This window comes from Narcine bancroftii, chromosome 5, assembly GCF_036971445.1.
Source record: "Narcine bancroftii isolate sNarBan1 chromosome 5, sNarBan1.hap1, whole genome shotgun sequence".
In the NCBI taxonomy this organism is placed as follows: domain Eukaryota; kingdom Metazoa; phylum Chordata; class Chondrichthyes; order Torpediniformes; family Narcinidae; genus Narcine; species Narcine bancroftii.
In genome coordinates, this window is record NC_091473.1 from 61085155 (window position 1) to 61103844 (window position 18690).

General features: G+C 43.1%; 1 protein-coding gene across 4 annotated transcripts in view; it reads left to right on the top strand.

The window, feature by feature from the left end:
* LOC138763427 (probable voltage-dependent R-type calcium channel subunit alpha-1E) overlaps window positions 1-18690 on the top strand; it is a 252290-nt gene that overhangs the window by 119886 nt on the left and 113714 nt on the right. For all 4 annotated transcript variants that reach the window (XM_069937538.1, XM_069937542.1, XM_069937541.1 and 1 more), the window contains exons 14-18: window positions 1071-1202; window positions 2723-2795; window positions 3315-3432; window positions 11588-11655; window positions 12833-12930. In XM_069937538.1, coding sequence (XP_069793639.1) covers window positions 1071-1202; window positions 2723-2795; window positions 3315-3432; window positions 11588-11655; window positions 12833-12930 — 489 coding nt within the window. The remainder of the gene's footprint in view (window positions 1-1070; window positions 1203-2722; window positions 2796-3314; window positions 3433-11587; window positions 11656-12832; window positions 12931-18690) is intronic.

Sequence of the window (18690 nt, forward strand, 5' to 3'; positions counted from 1 at the left end):
GGTCCTTGTTGCCAAGCATTAGCACCACCTTGTCACTGGTTGCTACAAAGAAGAAAGTTGCTCATAGATTCCATCACACACTGAAACCAGGCGTTTCTCCAGCATTGTGTTTTTACACACTTAGATCAGTTATTCACACACTGGTTTCTCACCAGTCCCTTCATTGTCACCATCTCCTTGCTGGTTCCATACTCTGACACCAAATCATTACTGGTTCCTGTGCACTGCACTAGCTCCTCACTGGTCGCTGCATTGTTTTCATTTCATCACTGGTTTCCACACTGTATACCATTCCCCATGGGACATGACTGTTACACCCTGGTCCCTGCACTTTCACCAGTACCTTAGAGACTCTGCGATGCTCTAGATCCTGGAGTATTTTTTGTAGATGTGTTTTGTCTGGGTGTGTTTTCTATGTGTGTGTTCTGCACAGGTATGTTCTGCACTGGTATTCTGCACTGTTCCTGAATGTTTTCTCTTGGTATGTTCTGAATGCTCTGTGTTGGTGCATTCAGTGCATGTGTGATGTGTCTGCATGTGCTCTGAATGGCTGTGTTCTGTCTGGGTACTTTCTCCGTGTATGTTCTGTATGGTACATCTGTGGGGATGGGTTCTGTATTTTCTATGTGGGTGTTTTCTGTGTATGTGTTCTGTCTATATATTTTGTACGGGTATTGTGTGTATATTTGTGTTCTGTATAGGTGTATTCTGCATGTGTGTGTCTGTGTTTGTTCTTTATGTGTGTGTGCCTGTGTGTATGTTCTTAGTGTGTGTGTGCACTTTCTGGATGTGTTCTGTGTGTGTAATCTGTACTTGTGTGTGTGTTCTGTGTGGGTGTGTGTGTGTATGTGTGAGTGTGTTCTCTGTATGGATGTGTGTGTGTGTTCTATGTATGTTCTGTGTATGTGTGTTTTCTATCTGGATGTGTTTTGTGTGTGTATGTGTTCTGTGCGTGTGTGGTATGTTCTGTTTGGATTTGTTCTCCCACAGTCTGCCCCTTGTTTCTATGTGATCTTTTTGTTTTCTCTGTCTTGCATGCCTTTAATAATCTTTCACTTTTTCTTCCCAAGGTACTGGGCCTCTTTGCGGAACCTCGTGGTTTCCTTAATGAGCTCAATGAAATCCATCATCAGCCTCCTGTTCCTGCTCTTCCTCTTCATCGTTGTCTTCGCTCTGCTGGGAATGCAGCTGTTTGGTGGTCAGTGAGTATTCCCCACACACTTCGTTGACTCGAGTATCAGCTCATCTTGCTCCAACTCCTCTTGCTCCAGGGATATTATGGGCCGCTTCTTCCTCTTGTCCCTCCAACGCACTCGCACACCTTTCACCCCTCCCATTTCTCCCCACCTATCACATCTTCACACCCAACCCTACCCCTTTCTCATCCCACTTCCCACTCAGCAATCAGCTATCTCCTCCAAACCCACCAGCAGCTTCACACTGTGACTAATCTCCATTCGATATGTTTGCAACTGGCAATTCCTTCTGAAATCACAAATGCATGGAATTAGCAGGAGTATTTGCAACTGTTCTTGAGATGTGCTCCAGTCATATATGGCCCAGAACAGGCATCCAGATAGACATGTGAACATGCAGAGGATAGGGGGATGTGGTTCGTGTACAGCAGAAGTTTTCGTCTAAAATTTGGGCCTCATGTTTGGTGCAGATCTTGATGGGCTGTTTCATGGTCTTTATTTGCCCTTGGAAAGGGAGGGGAGATCACTGCCAGTTTAGTGAATGAACAAAGAGCCGTTTGTGAGAAAATACCAGGATTTGAAACCAAGGCCAAAGAAGAGGGCCACAGTATTGGACCAACGCAGGATGGTGAGCACATTGGAGTAGATCTCAGAGTATCCTCGTAAGCCCACGGTCCTTGACTTTTCACCTGATGGAGATCCTGGGTTCAGGGTTCTCTTTCTCCAATGTTCCAGTAGTAGGAATGTCTTGAACCAGAGAGCACAGCCTCAGAATAAGAGGACCTCCTTTTAGAACAGAAATGAGACAATTCTTTTCCTAGAGGGGGGTGAATCTGTGGAATATTTTTTGTCACAGACGGTTGTGGAGGCAAAAGTCATTGGGTAGATTTAAAGAAGAGGTTGATGGGTTCTTGATCAGTGAGAGTGTCAAAGGTTATAGGGAAAAGTCAGGAGCCGTGATTTGAATGGCAGTCCATACTCAATGGGCCAAATGGCCTCATTCTGATCCTACATCCAATGGTTTTTATACATTGGTGGGGATTGTACACTGAGCAACCATGGGGTAGGAAGGACATGACAGTAACTACTATAAGAACAGGCTGCACCCATAGGCGTATGGGGACTCTTTGGTTAAGGGATGCAGAGGAATTGATTTGCCCAAAATTTTACACGGGGTCTGCATTGCACCTGGGCCACCTCATATCTTACCTCCGGGCTGGTCACAGGCCGCTGTCTCTTCTGTGAACCTGCTGCCGGCGTGATGAAAGGGCTGAGTGGAGGCTGGGCTGGGGGGGAAGGTGAGTGGGGTGGGGAGGTGCTGTTTGGGCTGAACAGGGTGAGCCAGCAGCCAACCAGGGCAGCTATTGCCAAGGGTCTGTGGGCAGAAGGACCTATTTCTGTACTGTATGTATCTCTCCATGATAGCACCAACCCATAACCCCATTATAATGATACATGCATTTTAACATTGTTTTATGTTTCATTGCAAACCCTTCAGCTCCTTTCACGTGCTCTTTTTATTTTAGATTCAATTTTGAGGAAGGTACACCTCCAACCAACTTTGACACCTTTCCTGCTGCGATCATCACTGTGTTTCAGGTACAAGGGGCCAAAACTTTCAATGACAATCTTCAAGGTGTGTGAATAAGACAGGGTTCTGCAGATGTCCAGTGAAGAGAGGAAGAGTTGGACAATGTATAAATGCACTGAAATTATTCTTGCTGCATCTAAAATATAAGTATAAGTTGAATTACTACATGAGAGAAAAAAAAAACAGATGTAATATTCATAAAAATAATGTATAATAAATACAGAGCAGCAGAGTTAGTGTATCAGTTAGCACAACGCTATTACAGCGCCAATGACCAAAGTTCACTTCCCCCACTGTCTGTGAGGAGTTTGTAAGTTCTCCCCTGTGACTGTGTGGGTTTCCTTTGGGTGCTAGGTTAATTGATCACATCAGTGTATTTGGACAGCATGGATTTGTGGGTTATGGTGCTATATCTCCAAATTGAATTAAAATTGAATTAAATTAAGTTGCTCCTTATGTTATTACCTTGTAAGTTTGTCTTCCCTCGTTTGATGCAGGCAGAGTAACGTGTCATCTTTTCTCCACAGATTCTGACAGGTGAAGATTGGAACGAGGTGATGTACAATGGCATAAAATCGCAGGGAGGTGTGAACTCTGGAATGTGGTCTTCTGTCTATTTCATTGTCCTCACACTCTTTGGAAACTGTATCCTTCTACTACATAAACCTCCTGCCCTTCCACGCTCCTTGTTCTAGCATTAGGTCTTGCAATGCACTCTCTGATCAGAAACTTCAGGATCATAGAACATGACAGCAGAGAAAGAAGCTATTCAGCCCTTCTAGTCTGCACCAAGCTATTGTTCTGCCTAGTCCCATTGACTTGCACCCATTCCATATCCCTCCATATCTCTCCTATCCATGTACCTGTCTGATTTTTTTTTCTTAAATGTTAAAATTGAGCCCGCATTCACTACTTCAGCTGGCAGCTAGTTCCATACTCCTACCATTTTATCTGAAGAAATTCCTTCTAATGTTCCTGTTAAACTTCTCCCCTTTCACCCTGAACCCATGTCCATCAGTTTGTATCTCACCTAACCTCAGTGGAAAAAGCCAACTTGCATCATAATATTGTATACCTCAATTCTTCCCTCATTCTTCCACGCTCCAGGCAATAAAGTTCTATCCTGTAACTCAGTTCTTCGAGTCCTGGCAACATCCTAGTAAATCTTCTCTGCATTCTTTAAATTTTATTGATAACTTTCCTGTAGTTCAGTGTCCAAAAGACTCCAAATTTGGCTTCACTAATGTCTGATACAACTTTACCATAACATCCTAGGTAAGATAAGGTACCTTTTATTGTCACATAAAAATGTAACATACATGTTATACTTCAACTTTTGCATGCTGTAAGGCTGACAAAGAGTTGTCATTAGTATTGCCTGGTGCTCCATGTACGAGTACGAAAGAAAAGAAAGCAAAAGAGTCACTAAATGTCCTAGGAATCCCCTCCAGCACTACTGCAGTCTCTGCACTGTACTCAGTACTTTGATTTATGAAGGCCATTGAGCCAGAAGCTCACTTTAGGACCCTATCTCCTGTGATGCCACTTCAGAAAATTATGTATCTACATTCCAAGATCCTCTGTTCTACCATACTCCTCAGTGCCCCACCATTTACTGTGTATGAACTACATTGGTTGGTCCTTCCAAAATGCAACACCTCACACTTGTCTGCATTAAATTCCATCTGCCATTTTTCAGCCCATTTTTCCAGCTGGTCCAGATCCCTCGGCAAGCTTTGAAAGCCTTCCTTGCTGTCCACAACACCTCTAATCTTAGTGTCATCTGCAAACTTGCAAATCCAATTTACCATATTATCATCCAGATCATTGATATAGATGACAAACAGCACCGATCCTTGAGGCACACCACTAGTTATAGGCTTCCAGCCTGAGAAGAAATCATCCACTACCACACTCCGGCTTCTCTCGAATAGCCAATGTCAAATTCAGTTTATTACCTCAACATGAATACCAAGGTCTGAGCCTTCCTGACTAGCCTCCTATGTGGGACCTTGTCGAAACCCTTACTGAAGTCCATATAGACAACATCCACTGCCGTTCTTTCATCAACTTCCCTGATAACCTCCATGAAAATCTCTATTAGCTTGGTTAAACATGGCCTACCATTAACTATCCCTAATCAGACCTTGGCTTTCCAAATACTTGTATATCCAATCTCTCAGAACATTTTCCAATAATTGACCTATACTGACATCAGGCTCACCGGCCTATAATTTATTGGGTTATTTTGGAACCTTTGTTAAACCATACAGCACAGCAAACAGGCCATTTGGCCTTCTAGTCTATGCTGACCATCATTCTTTTAGTCCAAATGACCTGCTCCCATTCCATAACCCTCCAGACCTCTTCCATCCATGTATTTATCAAATTTATTATTAAAACTTAAGATTGAACTCACATTCACCACATCAGATGGCAGCTCATTCCTCAATCCCACCTCTCTCTGAGTGAAAAACTTTCCCCTAATGTTCTCCCAAATCTTTCCCCTTTCAGCTCTCTCGAATTTATCTCCCCCAATCTAAGTGGAAAAAGCCTACTCACATCCACTCTGTCTGTACTTCTCATAATCTTGTAAACCTTGATCAAATCTCCCTCATTCTTCTTTGCTCCAAGGACTAAAGTCCTAACCTGTTTAATCTTTCCCTGTAACTCAAATTCTGAATATCTTAGTAAATCTCTGCACTCTTTCAATCTTATTGATATCCTTCTTGTAGCTAGGCAACCAAAACTGCACAAAATACTCCAAATTTGGCCTCACCAATGTCTTAAACAACTTTAACATAACATCCCAACTCTTACACTCAAAATTTTGATTTATAAAGTCTAAGGTGCCAAAAGCTTTCTTTATTACCACTTCCACCTGCAACGCCACCTTCAAGGAATTATGTATCTGTATTCCCAGATCTTTTTGCTCCTCTGCACTCCTTAGTGCCCTACCATTTATTGATTATGTTCTTTCATGGTTTGCCCTTCCAAAATGCAACATTTAACACTTCTCTGCATTAAACTCCATCTGCCATTTTTGGCCCATTTTCCCAGTTGGTCCATATCCCTTTGAAAATGCCTTTGAAGCTTTGAAAACCTTCCTTGCTATCCACAATGCCTCCTACCTTTGTGTCATTAAACATCATCATCCAGATAATTGATATAGACAACAAACAACAATGGTCCCAACACAGATCCCTGAGGCACACCACTAGTCATAGACCTCTAGTCTGAGAAGCAACCATCCACTATTGCTCTCTGTTTTCTCCCACACAGCCAATTTTGAATCCAGTTTACTACTTCTCCATGAATACCTACTGTCTTAATCTTCTGAACTAATGTCCCATATGGGACCTTGTTAAAGGTTTTACTAAAGTCCATGTAGACAACATCCACAGCCTTTCCTTCATCGACCTTCTTGGTAACCTCCTTGAAAAGCTCTATAAGTTCAAGTTCTCTATTAATATAGCACATTTTTTCAACTTGCATTGACCAAAGTGCTGTACAAGCCAAGACAATCAATCAAAACTAGTACAACTATTTACAGAACAACAGATTAAGGAGTTATAAATGGACCACAATTGCAGTGAATAGTGCAACGTTGTTGGAGGTTAGGAAGCTATAAATGGTTTCAAATGTTAAACACTAACGACAGAAGGTACATTTTTAACCTGGATTTAAAGCAGATGAGGAAGAGGACTAGTTCAATGGTCAGGGAAATGCTGTTCCACATCTTGGGAGGCACAACTGCGAAGGCCCGATCTCCCCTTTGTGTGTGCTTAGTGCATGGAACAGCCAGGCGTCCTGCAGTAGCTGACCTGAGCTGCTTGAGAGCGAAGTAGGGCATGAGCAGATCGGAGATATGGGGGGCAAGGTCGTTGAGGTGAAGATTGGAACCTAGCCATTGCATTCTGAACCAATTGGAGGTGAGGTAGGGAGGACTGGCTAATCTCAGTGTATAAAGAGTTAGCATAGTCCAGACGCAAGAAGATGAGGATGTGAATAACCCTTTTGAGATCCTTGAATGAGAGGTATGGTTTTATTTTAACAATGGTGTGGAGCTGGAAAAAGCAGGCCTTCACCATGGAAATGACCTGCTTGTCAAATTTGAAGGCATGGTTGAATAGCACCCCAAGGGATTTAACGTGGGAGTAATGTAACTTTTTGGTGAAATTAGGGGAGACGAATAGGATGTTACATTTTGGTTTATTAAGTTGGAGGAAGTTGCGGGTCATCCAGCATTTTATGTTTTCCAGACAGTTAGTGACATTGCTGATTTTTTTACTGGTCATCCAGTTTTAGGGGGAGGTAGAGCTGAGTGCCATCAGCGTAACAGAGGAAGGAGATGCCATGTTTCTGCATGATATGGCCAAAAGGGAGCAGGTACAGTAAAGAATGAGGCTAAAGGATGGATCCTTGCAGAACCCCACAGGAGAGGGTGGCTGAGGATGATGTGTAGTTGCCCAAGTTTTCCATGAAAGCACTGTCAGTTTGGTAAGATTTGAACTAGCTCAGGGCCACACCATTGATGCTGACCTCCTGCTGGAGATGGTCTATCAGAGTAACGTGATCGATGGTGACGATTCCTGCACTGAGATCTAGGAGCATTAGAACAGCGCGCCACCTGAGTCAGTAGTGAGGAGTAGGTCGTTGTAAACCCTCAATAAGGCCAACTCTATGCTGTGTTGGGCTTTGTATCCTGACTGAAACTTTTCTGTTATTTTATTTTAGTGAAGGTAGGGAGAGAGTTGGTCAAGTATTACTTTTTAAAGGACTTTGGAGAGGAAAAGAAGTTCTGAAACAGATCTGTAATTTTTGGTGTTAGCCTACCACACATAAAGCCATGCTGACAAATACCTATATATCCTATCAATCAGAACTCATTCCAATAACTTACCTACTACTTTTCTGGCTCACCAGCCTACAATTACCTGGTCTATTTTTGGAGACTTTTTTTAAACAACAGGACAACGTGAGCTACCCTCCAATCCTCTGACACCTCACCCATGGCTAAGAACATTGCAATTTCTACACTAGTCCCCCTCAAGATGTGAGGGAATATTACATCTGGCCCAGATCACTTATCTAGGTAGCAAGCATCTTCTCCTCCTTAATCTCCATATGTTCCATGACCCTTCTGTTAATTTCTCTTCCTTCCTTATCCACGATGCCAGTTTCCTGAGTAAATACTGATGCAAAAATACTATTTAAGATTTCCCTCATTACATGAGGCTTGACACATAGTTGACCATTCTTATCCTCTAGGGGACCAATTTTGTCCTTTACTATCCTTTTACTCTTAATATACTTGTAGAAACCCTTCGGGTTTACCTTCACATTATCTGCCAAAGCAACCTCATGTCTTCTTTTTGCCTTCTTGATTTCCTTCTTGCATTTTTTGCACTCTTCAAGTACCTCATTAGCTCCTTGTTGCCTGTACTTGCTATACACCTCCCTCCTCTTCATCAAATCACCAGTATCTCTTGAAAACCACGGTTCCCTATGCCTGGTAACTTTGCCTTTAACAGGAACATGCAAACTCATCACTCTCAAAATTTTGCCTTTGAAGGTCTTCCACTTACTGAACACATCCTTGACAGAAAACAACTTAATCCAATCCACTCTTCCTAGATCCTTCTCATTTCCACAAAATTTTCCATCCTCCAATTTAGAATCCCAACATGAAGACCAGACATATATCCTTTGCCGTAAATAACTTGAAACTAATGACATTATGGCCACTGGACCCAAAATGTTCGCCTACACATACATCTGTCACCTGACCTGTCTGGTTCCCTAATAGTAGATCAGTACTGCATCCTCTCTCATTGGTATTTCTATGTATTGAATTAGAAAACTTTCTTGAACACATCTCACAAACTCCAAGCCATCTAGCCCTTTCACTGTATGGGAGTCCCAGTCAATATCTCAACTTTCTGCTTCTTACATCGATCTGCCATCTCTCTACAGATTTGCTCCTCAAATTCTCTCTGACTATTGGGTGGTCTATAATATTATCTTATCACTGTGGTCACACCTTTTCCATTCCTCAGCTCCACCCATATGACCTCTGTAGACAAACCTAACTGGCTGCCCTGACTTCGCACAGCTGAGATACTTTCCCCGACTAGCATTGCCACTCCTCCCCCTTTCATCCCTCCCCCTCTATCACACCTGAAACAACGAAACCCTGGAACATTGAGTTGCCAGTCCTGCCCCTCCTGCAATCAAGTCTCACAAATAACAGTAATATCATAATCCCATGTGTTAATCCATCCCCTGAGATCATCAGCCTTTCTAACAATACCCCTTGTATTAAAATAAATACACCTGAGAAAATTTCCATCTCATATAAACCTTTGATTTCTATCTATACATGCAATCCTCACATGACCTTTATCCTCCTCCTTCTTACTAACTGCTCTAAAATTCTGGTTCCCCTCCCCCACAAATCTTTTTTAAACCCATCGGGACAAGACTAAAAAACCTACCCACAAAGATATAATCCCCTTCCAGTTCAGATATAATCCATCCAGTTGGTACAGATCCCACCTTCCCTGGAACAGAGCCCAGTGATCGAGAAACCTGAAGCCCTCCCTCCTACACCATGTCTCCATCCATGTGTTAAGATGCCTTATCCTCCTATTTCTAATCTCTCTAGCACATGGCACAGGAAGCAATCCTGAGATCACTACCCTGGAGGTCCTCTTCTTCAACCTTGCACCTAACTCCTTGAACTCTCCTTGCAAGACCTCCTCACCCTTCCTACCTATGTCATTGGTCCCTACAAGCACCATGACATCTAGCTGATCACCCTCCCACCTAAGAATGTTATGAACTTGATCTGTGATAACCCGTACCCTGGCATCAGGGAGAGAACATACCATTCAGGATTCACAATCTCCTCCACAGAACCTCTCATCTGTCTTCCTATCTATGGAATCCCCTATCACTACAGATCACCCCTTTTTCCCCCCTTCCCTTCTTAGCCACAACTAAGAACTGACTCTGTGCCAGAGACTTGATTGCAATGGGTTACCCAGTAGGTCATTCCCCCTCAACAGAATCCAAAACAGTATACTTGTTTTTCAGGGGGATGCCCACCAGGGGGCCCTGCTCGACCTGCCTGTTCCCTCTCCTGCCTCCTAGGTGTAATATTGTCCCTGTAACTTCTATCTATCACACCTTCTGCCTCCCAAATGTTCCAGAGTTTATCCAATTCCTGCTCCAAAGCCTTAACACGGCTTGTCAGGAGCATCAGCAGGATGCACCGCAGTCATCATGGAAACAACCAATTTCCCTAACAATCCATATCCTACAAGAGGAGCCCTCCCTTGCCCTGGGCTCCATACCTACATACTCCCTATCTATCCCAATCTCTCTCTCTATCCCACTCTCTCTATGCAACTCTTTATTTCACTCTCTATCACCAGTACACTATCACCCTCTACCTGTAATCCTGATAATGTGGGGGAGGCAAAAAAAAGAAAAAAATACCTGCAGCCAATTTCAGGAAAAAACTTTGGAAAATTCTTCCCCAACTCCCTAGTGGCCATCGAGCAAAGCTCTAGGAGCTCACTGAACATAGTGAGGCACTATCAGAAATACTATTTCTAAAATTATATAACAATATAGACAAATAAAAAAATGGAAGAAAATTGATCCTCCCTTCGCCGTTTCTCCCTCTGGGTCTCACCGGCCTGGACTTCTCCCCGCAGCTACCGGTGCTCCAACCGGGCCTCGCTTGTCCTGGACTCCACACTGCTGCTCTCTGGGCCCCGCTGGGCCTGGGATCCTTGATGGGGCTCTTCGGCTGGGTAACTCACCGATCCTCTTAATCTTACAACTCCTCCCATGATCGGGCCTCTCTCTCCCTTCAAAATCACCTCTGCTCATTCTCCCATTCTCTGTACGTAGGCCACTCGCCAGAGCTCCCGCCTCGACTCGCCGATATTACACAGTCCATTTGTTTGCACAACAGAACAATAGCTACCCTCCGATGCTCCAGCACCTCACCTGTGACTAAGGACATTTTAAATAATCTGCCAGGTCCCTTGCAATTTCTATACTAGCCTCCCTCAAGGTCTGAGGGAATACCTTGTCAGACCCTAGGGATTTATTTACTTAAAGACAGCAAGCACCTCCTCCTCTTTAATCTGTATAGGCTCCATGACCTCGCTACTTGTTTGCCTTGCTAGACTTTGTGCCAGTTTCCTGAGTAAATATAAATGCTAACAACCCATTTTAAATCTCCTCATCTCTTCTAGCTCAATACATAACAGACCACTCTGGCCTTCCAATTTTGCCCCTTACTATCTTTTTTACATTCCTGCTAACTGCATTCCCTGGGATGTGCAGCAGGTTGCAGTGGACACCATTCTGCATCTGCTACATGCTGTTCATCATTAGGATTGCTCATTTTATGGATGCCTAATATGCCTGAGAGTGTCTGATCTTGGAAGCTAAGCAGCCTCAGGCTTGGTCACTATTTGGAGGGGTGATGGCCAAGGAACACCAGGGGGTGTCAATTTCTGTGATGCACGCTGGACAAAGTAACGATTCTGTCTGCCTTACAAAAGACAAAAGTTTAAAAATTTCATATATGTTACATTATAAATGTAGTATTATGTGACAAAAATGGAACCTTTATCTTTACCTTTTACCTTTACAGTTGCAAGGTTTGGCTATTCCCTGCAAGTTTCTCCTGGAAGATCCAGCATTGTACGTTGGAGAAGATGCTGACATTAATATATTATTGAGCTCAGTTGCTAAGTTCCTTAACTCCATTGAAAAGACACTTTGCTGAATGTGTTTCTGGCAATCGCAGTTGATAATCTCGCCAATGCCCAGGAATTGACAAAGGTATTGCTGATTGTATTTCTTCCAATGCCAAGTAGATGGCATGGTTATCATTGAAGTTAGAGCAGCACTATTACAGCGCCAGTGACCAGGGTTCCGCTGTCTGTAAGGAACTTGTATGTTCTCCCAATGTCCACGTGGGTTTCCTCCCACTTTCCAAATATGTTCGAGGTTTGTAAGTTAATTAGTGTATTTGGGGGCAGCACAGGCTCATAGCCAGAAGGGCCTGTTACCATGCAGTATCTTTTTTTTAAAAAAGAGAGAAATAGCCCCATTACAGATTCCTTCCAACATACTTTGTCAGGGGCCCTAGTACAATTTCCAAACAACTGAGTCCAATGAGGGAACATGTATGAACCCCACACACTGCATGCAGAATGCAGAAAACTTTACAGATTCCACACAACACAGACAAGGGCAGACACATGCTGCATAGATTCCCTACAATACAGGCAGATACAGGCTGTTTTGATGCTTTACAATACAGACAGGGACAGGCTATACAAGCTGTACAGATTCCACACAACACAGAAAGGGACAGGCTGTACAGATTCCACAACACTGTGGGACACTGTACAGATTCCACACAACACAGTCAGGGACAGGCTATACAAATTCGACAACACAGATAGGGACAAGGCTATTTAGATTCCACAGCATGGACTAGAACACTGTACAGTTTCCACACAACACAGTGGGCACTAGTCATTTTCCACACAACACCGAGTGGGTACACTGAATGCAGCACTATCTGAAGGTGGATTCCCGGCGATTGCTGCACTGTTGCGGGTGGAGTGGAATTAGTGTGTTTCCCTTATAGAAGTATTGCACGTCAGCTGAAATGTTAGTTTTGATCCATTATCCTTGTGGTTGTGAAAGAACACGTGCCACTCTTCTGAGGTAGAGAGTGATAGTTTAGTGTCCTGGTTAAAATTTATCCCTCAGCAAGATCATTAAAGCAGATTATTTGGGCTTGAATGCAGAGAAACCTGCTGGGCTCAAAGTGGCCTTTACAATTCCTGCATTATAATTGAGTAACACAAGTACTTCACTTGTTGGAAAGCACTTCAGGACAAAATGAACTAATCCACACAGGGGTAGAGGTGTTTGTTTTTTCTCCTTGAACATTGATGCCTGGATCATGAACACACAGAATCATAGTGTTTCACCTTTGTTTCAGGAGGAGCAGGAAGAGGAGGAAGCCATCAACCAGAAGCATGCTCTGCAAAAAGCAAAGGAAGTCAGCCCAATGTCTGCCCCAGGGTTCCCCTCGACAGAGTGAGTGGAAGACGCAGTATTGCACACTCAATGTCAAACCACAAACCAGCTCCACCAACTGTGACTGCTGGTGTGTCTCAGGGTTCAGTGCTTGAGCCCATTGCTGCCTGTCACCCATATCAATGATTTTGATGAAAATGAACACGGCATGGCCAGTAAGTTTGTGGATGACATGAAGGTGTCTGTTATTGTAGTTAGTGAAGATGATTTCCATAGATTGCAGCAGGATCTCGATTGGTTGGGCAGGTGATGGAATTTAACAGAGTATTTGTGAGGTGCTGCATGGAACATGGAAGTCTAACATGTTAGACTGAGGAAGAGCTTAGCCCATGAATGGTAGTGATCTGGGGAGTGCGGAGGAGCAGAGGAATCTCAGAGTACAGGTACATAATACCTTGAAAATGGTGTCACAGGTATATAGGATGGTCAAAAAAGGTTTTAGCACATTTCCCTTCATCAGTCAGAGTGCGGAGTATAGAAGTTGGGAGGTCATGGTGCAGGTGAGGTGAGGTCTCGTGATGCAGGGAGAGTGAGCAGAGGCAAGGCCCCGGAACTCCCAGAAGATAAACTATAACAAAAGGTTTTAAGGATAGCCACACCACAAGTGGTGTGGGAAAGTACCAGGACCAGCAAAGGTGACAAAGAAATCTAAATCAACAAACAGAAACAGCAAGGAGTCGACGTCAAAATCTCCAGAGAAAGTTGAGGTGCCTCATGGTGATGTAAATGGTGGGGCCGCCTTGAGGCCTGCCAGTGAAGTCACTGCTCAGCTGGAACAACCCCCCGACAGGAGACCTGCGACCAAGGAGGCAGAGTTGCCTCACATTATCCTCAGATTGGCAAGAGCCCGGGAGGAGGAGAGCCCTGGGACACCCCCCCCCCCCCCCACCCGCAGTGGGACTGCCTAATAGGAGGGTTTGTGCTGTGCGCGACTCTCAAACCACGGGCGGTAAGTACAGAGGTAACAAAGTGGAGGAGCAGGTTCACCGGGTTGGGAGAGTTTGCAACTCCCAAACCACAAATGAAGAGCCTAGTCAAGGCACAGATAGCTCAGAGGTCCACAGTGTCAGGTCGGATGACGAAGAGGACGGCGGCAGTGATGGGGCAGAAGCGATGGTAGTCAAGGGAAACTGTAAGGCTAGGAGGCGTGAAAGAGACTTACCTGGAATACAGAGCAGATGTTGGGGGTGGGGGGGCTCAGACCCCTCTCTGAAAGAATGAGATGGAGGCATTGGGACTCATGGAAGACAGATTATTTAAAGCAGTCAATAACAGAGCTCAGACTATGGAGAAAAGTTAAAGTGCAAGATGCCCTCTTTGGTCTAATGGGGAGAGGCTGAGGGCAGAGTGGGGGCAAATGAAGATAAAATAAATAAAATAGAGAAGAAAATGGATGTCCTGATGAAGGAGAGGGAGCGTATCTGGTCAAAGCTAGATACCCTGGAGAACTTTAGCTGTAGAAACAATATAAAGATAGTGGGATTAAAAGAGGGCATTGAGGGGAAAAACATGGTAGATTTTTTCCAAAGCTCCTGAAATGTTGGGCAGGGACGTGCTGGGCAAACAGATAGAAATAGAGAGGGCTCACTGATTTTTTTTTTCCCCCCCTTCCAAAACCAAACCCTGGGCAGAGACCCTGCTCAGTCTTGGTACCAAGACAGAAAGAAAATTTTAAGAGCTGCAGCAATCAGCACGAGAAGGAGGGGCAACCCAGTGGAGGTGGGGGGAGGGGGGGGGTAACGTCCTATTTTACCCTGATGTTAGCTCAGCACTTTTGAAATCAAGGAAAGAGTTTAAACCGGATAAAAGGCTGGTAAAGCAAAAAGGTTATGAATGTCTGCTGAGGTATCCAGCCACCCTGAAAATAGTAATGCCAGGGGGGTTTGAAGGTTTTTATCTGAGCTAGGAAAGGCTCAGCAATTTGCGAAGGAGTTACCAGTCCTGGGGGGGGGGGGAGTGAAGAAGAGCAGTAGTAAAAATGGGGAATAAATTACAGCAATGTACAAATCTGCTGAACATAGTAACTGTATTTTGGCGCAACTACGTGTCATTATTGGGCTTATGAAAGTGGAGAAAAAAGTAATCATATGAAATGATAAAGGGAAAAAACTTACAGAGTGTAATTTCTGGTGTTTAAAAAAAAGAGGATACAGAAACAGGTTACAGTAAGTGAAAGTCAATGTCACAATTGTAATTCTCTGGAAGTGCGGGAGATAGAGGAAGGAGAAGATGTGTGTGAACTGCACAACTGTTGTAAGGAGGGGGATAGTGGCAACGTAATGGAGGTAGTCACTGAGCAAGGGGAATGTGGGTATAATATAGGGCAAGGATTACAATGGGAGGGTAGCAAGAGACTAAAAAGCATTCCTTTTTATGTAAATGATGTCTGTGTTTCTTTTTATTTTTCTTTGGCTCGCCACTTTTAGTTTTTAACCTTTGTCCTTGTTCCCTATTAGTGAAAAATGTTACGCTAGTCGGCATATGTGTTTCCCTTTTTTTAATTTTAGTGTGGTTTGTTATTTTAGTTTTTGTCTTCATCCCTCAGGATCTGGCGTGGTTCAAGCGGTCGGGCGCGAATGGCCGATGGTGAGAGACTGGATGGGGTGGGGTATCAGGGCGACAGAGGTACAAAGGAAATATTACTATGATAACCCCTGGGGCAATGGCTAAAAGTATAAGGTTTGCAAGTTTCAATGTTAATGGTCTGATCGGAAAGATTAAGAGAAAAAGAGTCTTGGCACACATTAAGAAAATGGGGATGGACCTGGCCTTCCTCCAGGAAACTCATTTAACGGAATTAGAACACCGAAAGTTAAAAAGAGGATGGAGGCCAGGTACTGGTTTGGTCCAAAAGCAAGGGAGGTGGGAATTCTGATTGGGAAAAGTGTTCCAGTGAGAGTACAGGATGCGGTGACAGATGAAACAGGTAGATTTATAATGGTGCACTGTCAAATATACTCAGAGTCCTGGACCCTAATGAATCTGTACGCCCCCAATATGGACAATGAAAAATTTATGCAGGATATTTTCCTGAGATTGGCAGAAGCAAAAGAGAATATTCTAATTGGGGAAGACTTTAAATTTTGTCTGGATCCTGTTTTGGACAAGCCAACAAAAAGAAGAGTAAAAACAAAGGTGGCACGCGCCGCTATAGGTGGTGTGAAAGAGCTGAATCTGCTAGATGTGTGGAGACGGAACCATCCAAAGGAGAGAGATTATTCCTTCTACTCAAGGCAGCATGAGTCCTACTCCAGAATAGATTTTTTCCTGGCTTCAGCCCATATAGAGGGTAGGATCATGGAGGTTGAGTAAACTACGAGACTTCTCTTGGATCATTCACCTTTAGTGGTCAAGATTGAGATGCCAGATAAGCAGGAGTCAGTAAACAGGTGGCATCTTAATGCATTGCTGTTAAAGAAACTGGAGTTTTGTAGTTTTATAAGAATGTAGATAGATGTGTTTTGTGAAGCCAACTGTACCTCCACTCCAGATAAATTCCTTTTATGGGACACCCTCAAAGTGTATTTGAGGGGTAAAATAATTGGATATACTAAAACAATAAAGAAAAAATTTGAGAGGGAGGTGGGTGAATTGAAACAAGAAATCGCTCGCCCAGAAAAGGACTTTCAAAAATTGGGCTCAAAGTTGAAGATTATTTTGAAGCAGGGAAGTTTGTATCTTTTAATCGAATGAAGGAGAAATGTCAAATTCCTTGAGATACTTTTTTGTTACTATCAGGTTAAAACTTTATTATTGGGAAAATTAAATCATAGTTTAAAATTACCTAGACAATCTGCTTTGGAATTATTGTTTACTAAGGAAGAAACAAATAAGTTTATTTCTGAGATGTACAAGTTATTATAAAATGCCTAAGTTGAATGTTCATAAATCAAGAATGAAATGGGAATTTGATCTAAACAGGAAGATAGATGAAAATGTTTGGAGAAATTGGTGTAAAAAGAAATTGGGCTGTGAAGACCAATAGATGGTTTTAACAAATAAGATGAAGTATAACACGCTTCAAACATAGAGCATTGAAAAGACCATATTACGGTCTAAACAAAAGTACTATGAATTGGGGGAAAGAGCATGGCAGTTGAGAACAGAGCAAGCCTCAAAAATGATCAATGCAATACAAATGGGGGATGCCAGGATCTCTTACAAACCAAAAAAAATTAATGGCGCATTCCAAAAATTTTATGAAGGCTTATACAAATCAGAATTGGAAGGCAGGTCAGACAAAATTGGCGAGCTCCTGGCTAAGATAGAGTTGGCTAACTTAGATCTGGAAGTGCAGGAAGGTTTACATTGTCCCTTGGCAGAAGAAGAAATAGTGAATGCATTGAATTCACTGTAAACTAACAAGTTTCTGGAGGAGGATGAGTTTCCATCTGAATTCTACAAGGAATTCAAAGATCTCTTGATACCTCTTTATATGGAAGTGATAGATCAGGCAATGGAGACTCATAGACTCCTGGAATCTTTTTCAACATTATGACAATTTTGAAAAAAGATTAGGACCCGTTAAAGCCATCCTCTTATAGACCTTTTTTGCTATTAAACATGGACTATAAGATATTCGCCAAAGCCCTGGCAAATTGATTGGTGAAACATTTGTCAGAACTAATCAATAAAGATCAAGTGGGCTTTGTACAAAAAAGACTGACAGTGGACAACATGGGCAAACTATTAAGTATAATGCATCTGGCGCAAATCAGAAATGAGAGGGGTCTCGCAGTAGCTCTTGATGCAGTAAAGGGATTTGATAGATTAGAGTGGGATTTTTTAATTTAAGGTTCTGGAGAAAATTGGGCTAGGGCCAACTTTTATTAATTGGATAAGGGTGCTAAATCCTGTGCCCAAGGCGAAAGTTGTGGCCAACAGGCAGATTTCTTCAGCCTTCCCACTCACAAGATCAAGCAGACAGGGATGTCCGCTATCTCCAGCTCTATTTGTACTGGCTATGGAGCCGTGGGCTGAGGCCATTCACCAGGATTCAGACATTAAGGGGTTCCAAGTAGGCCAGGAGGAACATCAGATCAGTTTATTTGCTGATAATGTACTGATATATTTGACAGACCCAGTAAACTTGTTTCCTAAACTGGACTCTGAGGACTATGGGGAGGTCTCCAGATACAAAATTAATTGGGACAAGAATGAGATTATGCCACTTACGTGAGAGGATTATAGCCAATGGCAAAAAAAGTTAACTAAAGTAGCTGCAAAATGGGATCAAGTACCTAGGAATCAAAATAGATAATGATCTAAATAATTTGTACAAATTAAATTATACCCCTTTGCTGAAAAAACTTGAGGAGGACCTAAACAGATGGATATCCTTGCTCATAACACTGGTGGGCAGGGTCAACTGTGTGAAAATGAATGTGCTGCCAAGACCCCAATATCTTTTTCAGACCTTACCTGTGGTGTTGCCCAGGGGTTTCTTTCAGGCCCTGGTTTTATGACTAAGAACACTCTTATGGAATGGAAATGTAGCCAGGGTCGCTATGGAGAAGTTGACCTGGGATTATAGTCTGGGCAGATTGTGGATGCCAGACTTTTTAAAATATTATTGTGCAGCCCAGGTGAGGTACATCTGTCATTCTTTGTGGGGGGGTGCTGTTGGGGAGAGGTACCATCCTGGGTACAAATTGGACTGCACTTGGTGGGCAAGAGGGTAGCAGAGGACTTTATTTACAAATGGGATGCCAAATTGGAAAAACTGACAGCCCCATATTAAAGCAAAATATTCGCATTTGG